Below are 6,000 nucleotides of genomic sequence, written 5' to 3' on the forward strand. Positions count from 1 at the left end.
ATATATCAATCAATACATCATAACATAGTACTTATAGTGCAAAAGGCATAAGAGATGAGCTGGCATAGAAAAGGTTAGAATTAAACCATTCTGTCAGTTGTTTTACTTATTTTCTTGACCTCTGAAAGTTTAAAATACATTTGTTTGTCTAACGGATGAATAACAAATGGCGTCAGATCACACAGTTGGCTCTTTTTGACCAGCATAACACGGACCTCGCTACTTCTTATGTCACTCCTGTATTTGTTCAYATATGTATATTATATAAGCAGTTGATCACAAGTGTTTTGTTGATGCATCCAGTATTCTGTTTTGGAGACAGATTTTATGTGTGTGCACCCCTTCTAGCCATCAATCTCTCTAATGCCTATAAAAAATAGCAAAATACTTACATAATAGAACATGCAGAAAAAGTATATGYGACAATAACATGTTGTTCATTTGATTTTATGATTGCATTCTGAAGGGATTTGGATCTGACCATTCCCAAGTTCCAGTTCTCTTTCACTTAAGCATCAAAGCAGAAAGCCATATTTTCAGAAGCCCTCATAAGGGAGCTGTGAGCAGTTGATCCTGACATTTTTCCCACATGAAACTATATTGCAGATTTTTACTGAAATGAGTACTGCGTTTCTTGCTAGTGTGGTGAATTTCCCCACCTCTCAGGATGAGATCCCTCATCTTTCCTTGTCGGCTGCTGCTTTGTTGTAATGATGGATACTGGTCTAATGACATTGACATTAATAATCAGAGGAATTTCTTTCTTTTTTTAATCACATAGGCAGATCCACTACAGATTTTTTATTATGATTATTCCAGTTTTTCTTTCTGAAATGTGCCCTCTTTTCTGTCTGCCAGTTGTGAGCAGAAATGCGAAGTTTAACAGGCTATAGAAACAAAATTATGTACAGTTTCTCTTAAAAAAAGTCCTATTCCCGATTATTTCAGTAACCATTAATATAAAAACAAATAAAGATTTTTTAAATTAAAATATCATTTTATTAATCTGCTCTTCCTAAGAGCACATTTATCAATAGCAAGCACCATGCGCTATATAAAACAGCTATTTTCAAAGCAATGGAGAGGACATTAACGTGACCAGACAATGATTTTTATCCTATATAGGCAAAGGAAAGGACAAACGCTGTAAAATGGTTTCATAGGAGTTGCTCAAGCAGGAGATAAGTTACAACAGTGTATTCGACTGTATTTATTTTCCTTGCTACAGTCATGAAATTTCAGGCAACAAAGGAGGGAGAACTACTCAGAATTAACTGAGTGGTATATGGATTTTGTACTCCCTGTGAATGTAAAAATAAACCACAAAACTTAGAAAGAATCCACTTTTTTAGTCAGCATACACATTCTTTTATTTAACATGCTGGCTGCTGTAATGGAGGATCCCACCCAGGGATATTCAAAAATGTTATTTCAGGTCAAACACTTGACTTCTGGAAGTGGAACAATACAGCAGAAACAGTCCTCTGTTTCTGACTCTGTGAGGAAATTGCCTCAATTATTTTAATGCCTCTTTCCCTTGCAAGTCTTTAATTTTACACATACAAGTGTGTGAAATCTTTAAAATGGAGTTAAATGGACCTCTTTCCTCCCAGAAATTCCACTCTCTCACCCCTAAACAAACCTATCTGCTGGACAGAGTGCTCTGCTTTTAAATGTGGGAAGAATTAAATTTTTCTGGAGCCATTTGTGGGCAAACTCAATGCCAGGTTAAAGAATGCATGCTGTGACCCTCTGATGGAAACAGTCTTTCACGCATATGGTGCCCACTGTACTCAGAGGGGCAGTAAAATCTTGGGAGGTGAGCAGTCCGATTTGAGTAGTCCTACTGAAAGTTATGCATAGAAAACTGCTTTAGAAAATGCTAAGAAAATACATAAATCTTTCTTCCATATAAAGCAGTTGTTAGGTTCAAAATGTTCATTGTAATGCTTCATACAATGAAAAAGTTCTTTGGCAAATTTAATGTTTCAAATTGAAATAGTGTTATGTTTACTGTTCTGGAGAAATAAGTTCTGTGGTGAATGCTTAATGCCATCAAGATTCTTCACAGTTTAACTCCTAATATTAAAATAAATCTAAAAATAAGAARAGCAAATTATTCTTGCATTAGAAGAAAAGTGTTGGCTTTTCTTGTGTTGAGCATGAGTTGGAAGAAGATTTTTTGAAACTTATTTTTCTCAAACATGCAAGTTTGAGAAAACATTTGACATTGTATATTCAAAAATTAATATTTTTGTAATTAATATAATATTGAATGTTTTTATGGAGTTAGCCATACCTGGCTCATTAAGCAAACTGCTCTACAGTCCAACTGTTCTTGCCATCAGAAATTGTGTTCTTACTAGCAAATTGGATGTATCCTTTTATTGTAATTTTATCCTTCATTTTATTATTAGTATCCAAAATAAATAGTGCCACTTAATATTATGAAAATATTCGGTCTCTTATTCTATTRCTCTTGAAATATTTACACAGTGTTAAGCCACGTATTCATCTCATTTCAGTGTAGTTAGATTGTCCATTAAGCATAGTATTAACAAGAGTGAATTCATCTGCTTAGAATGTGTTAACATCTCCAAAGCAGGAGTTCCCCATTTCTGCCTATTTTCAGCTTAGTGGTGGTATCATATTTAAACAGCTGCAAAGTTAGTTTAGCTTGGATAAATTTTAAAGGAATTGGGTGGAAAAAAAGGAGAAGAGCCTATTTCAAAGTTGTTTTGACTTAATGACCACTTTAATTCAATTGTTTTTACAGACAATAAACAGGACTGAAGAATGTCGGTCTGAAATCTTTGCCTTGAATGGAGAAACTTCACTGAACAAGAAGTTGGCTTCCAGTTTGCACAGGCGTCAAATGAATGCTTTTTTTTTCTACCTTTCCCAACGAAAACAAAACAGTGTTTTTATGTGCTGTGCAAATGGTTCCGTCATGTAGTCTGACAGTTTTATTTTTGCTATAATTTTTTTTTTAACTAAAGGAAAAACCCAGAGGAAAAACGCTGGGTTGACATTTCATCTGGACGAACATTTGAATTCAGAATTTATCTGGAGGTGTAGCTAGATTTTTTTTTTTTTAACAGAAAAACTGATGATGTCAAGAGGGAGCAAGTTGAGATGAAAACCAATTGTCTTCCTCAAAAATTAAGCTACTCTTTTTCTCTCATTTTATTTTTCTTCTTGTTTTAAATCTAGATTGGGTTTTTTGGTTCTTTGGGTTTTTGTTCTTTTTTTTAAGAAATGTTTAGGTAAGGTTTATCTTGAATCTTAATTGCCTTAATTTTAAGGACGTCAAAAGCTCTCAAGGCAAGCTGTCAACGTCTTGTTAGAAAACCCGAGAATGAATTGAAACTGCTCACACCGGTGCTGGTGCAGAAGTTTAATAGACTGAGTTTTTGGGGTGAACAAAAAATAAACTGTACAGTTTAAAAGAAAATGATTTTCTTCTTTTGAAGAAAAGTTGATGATAAAGGAACTGTGGCAACTGAAAGGATTGGAAAAATGCTGGGACTTTTATGAACTTTGTCTTAAGTGTTGACAGAAAAAATTCTAGAAGGCTAAAGCATTTTACAGTAAAGTTATTGAATTGAGAAAAAAACTTGCTGCATTATAGAGAATGCAGGGTTTTTTTTCTTGCAGAATGCAGATTTTTTTATTTACAAAGCGTGATCGCTAGCAAAAGCATTAGTGCTTTTTATCTGCAGTCTTTTTTATGAGCTTTAAGAAGTTTTTAGTCTGCTTTGCTTGTCACATTGCAAAAACCTAGCTTAAGAGCATTAAAAAAAACTTAAGTAGATAGGAGCTTATGGTCAAAAAAGTGCAAAAAAAGCAATAGATAGAAGAAATTGTTGACAATTTCTGTAGTCTTTCCTAGTTGTGAACAAATGCAGCCTATGGATGGCCTATTTTATACCAAAGATGAAGTGACACCCTAACGCAGTCCAGAAGATAGAGGTTTTTTTCTTTTTCGTTTTTTCTTTCTTTTCTTTTTTTTTTTTTTTTTTTTTTTTTTTTTACCTACATGGCCGGACCAGTTCTTACTTTTTTTTTTGTTTAAACTATCTTCCACTGGTGTTTTACATACTGCATATGTTTATATGGAAATTTCAGAATAGTTGGTACTAGAAGCTTGTTGATGGTGTGCTTTGGAGAACATCACAAAGCAAAGGGGAGTGGGTTACCAACTAACCTATCCAGGTGGGCTTTAATTTTGATGAGTTTTTCTGTTAAATTGCCTGATCTTTGGTATTTCTACTGAAACAACAGTCTTCCTTCTGAATTCCAACATACTGCAGATTCATTTCTTCACCTCAGTCTTTGTCATCGTCCAGCATGCATAGCCACCTTAATTCTGCATTGGTTTTTCAGTGATGCATTTGAATTGCCAGTTAGATGCAACAGAAAGCAACCTTGATCTTTGTTCTCATTTTAGCTCTCCCACACAAACAGAAATGTTGAAAATGACATGATAGTATTTTCATGCAGGTAGGAAGTTAAAAGTTATTCTTCTCTGCTATGATTTCTGTTGTCTTAATATGTTGGCTGACAATCACGAATTAGGCAAAAAGACACTAACTAAATTGAATCCACTGAAACCCTTTTTAGGAGTGACAGTTATTTTCCACAGAGAAATCCTGATTATGATCCTTATGATCCTTACTTTTTCCAAACACACGAAAAAACAGAAAGGTGAGAAGCAAGTCGGAAGCAGCATTTAAACATATACATACATACATATGTATCTATATATAAAAAATTAAACCAAACACCTTTAAACTTTCCTCCATCCAGAAGAGAGAGGAAGCTTCATCACGTTTATTGTGGTGCATTAGAGACAGGGTATCCATTAAAAATAAATAAATWATAACGTATGTATATTGGATCAATCTGATTCAGCCACCCAATTCTAAAAGAGCTCTGTGTTTCCATAACCTGACTTTTAGGGGGAGAAAAACAATTATTTTTTTAAATTGATAGAACAGGATTGTATTTTTTAACATGGGATGGGGGGAGGGGGTTTCCCAGGTAAATGGCTGCTAGATATGCAACATATAAAAGAGAGAAATGGGTGTTCAAGTACAAATTCACTGTAGGAATAGGGCCTGGTTTTCAGAAGTGGAAACACTGCTGCTTTTTCCAAAGTAGTTGTCGATATCCATCACTTCTGAAAAACAGATGATGCCAAAGTAAAAGAACAACATCCACAACGAATTTTTACTTTAGAAAAAATTTCTTTTTCTTTCTGTTTTACATGCTGTCTCATTACTCATTGCTTTTTGAGAGTGGCACTTAATTTTGTCCTTGGATAAAGGTTCCCTCTTTCTTTGGAGGGAATATGGGGGAAAAAATCAATCTAGCCTTATTTTCTTCCTTTCAACACACACTCTGTGTCTCTCTGAATTGTTTGTACAAATGGAGATACCCCCAGGCACAATTCACTTAAATATGAAATAAACACATTTCGTTTCTGTGTTAGTTATAATGTGACACAAAAAGTCTCATTTACTATCAACAATGAGGCTACAAGGTAGCTACCATGTGGCTGATGAATATGCTGAGGTACCTTCTTGTTTCTATTCAGAACTCTGCTGCTTTATTTATACATTCAGAAACATTTTTGTTATTTTTTCAGCAAATAAAGTTAAACAATCTCAGTGTTTTTTATTAAGCCAGACAGGAAACACAGTATCATGATGCCTGTCACYTTAAAGTGTTTCAAGTGCATTTTGTTAGAATTGTTCMATTCTTTTTGCCATGCTATGCTGTYTAATAGTGTTTAAAAGAAACAAAGGAAAGAAGCAGAGGAAGAAGATGAAGAAGAGGAAAGAAAATGGATCCCTTGAATACAATTGATGATCTTACTGAGTTCAAAAAACAATGAACTGGTACTTGAAAGTGTATGAATTATAAACAATACGAGCCTTGAGTGTAAGCAGTCATATGTCATAAGGTAAGAAAAAGCTTATTTGGAACATACGAAAT

At 34.2% G+C, this 6,000-nt stretch overlaps 1 protein-coding gene across 1 annotated transcript in view; it reads left to right on the forward strand.

Annotated features, from left to right (window-relative positions):
• Nucleotides 1-5,684, forward strand: part of RBMS3 (RNA binding motif single stranded interacting protein 3) — a 697,064-nt gene extending 691,380 nt beyond the window's left edge. The window contains exon 17 of the mRNA XM_085311790.1: nucleotides 2,777-5,684. Coding sequence (XP_085167916.1) covers nucleotides 2,777-2,783 — 7 coding nt within the window. The 3' untranslated portion in view covers nucleotides 2,784-5,684. The remainder of the gene's footprint in view (nucleotides 1-2,776) is intronic.
• The last annotated feature ends 316 nt before the right edge of the window (nucleotides 5,685-6,000 follow it).

Source organism: Rhea americana, unplaced genomic scaffold (genome assembly GCF_003343005.1).
Source record: "Rhea americana isolate MKP2758 unplaced genomic scaffold, rheAme1 scaffold_35, whole genome shotgun sequence".
NCBI lineage: Eukaryota > Metazoa > Chordata > Aves > Rheiformes > Rheidae > Rhea > Rhea americana.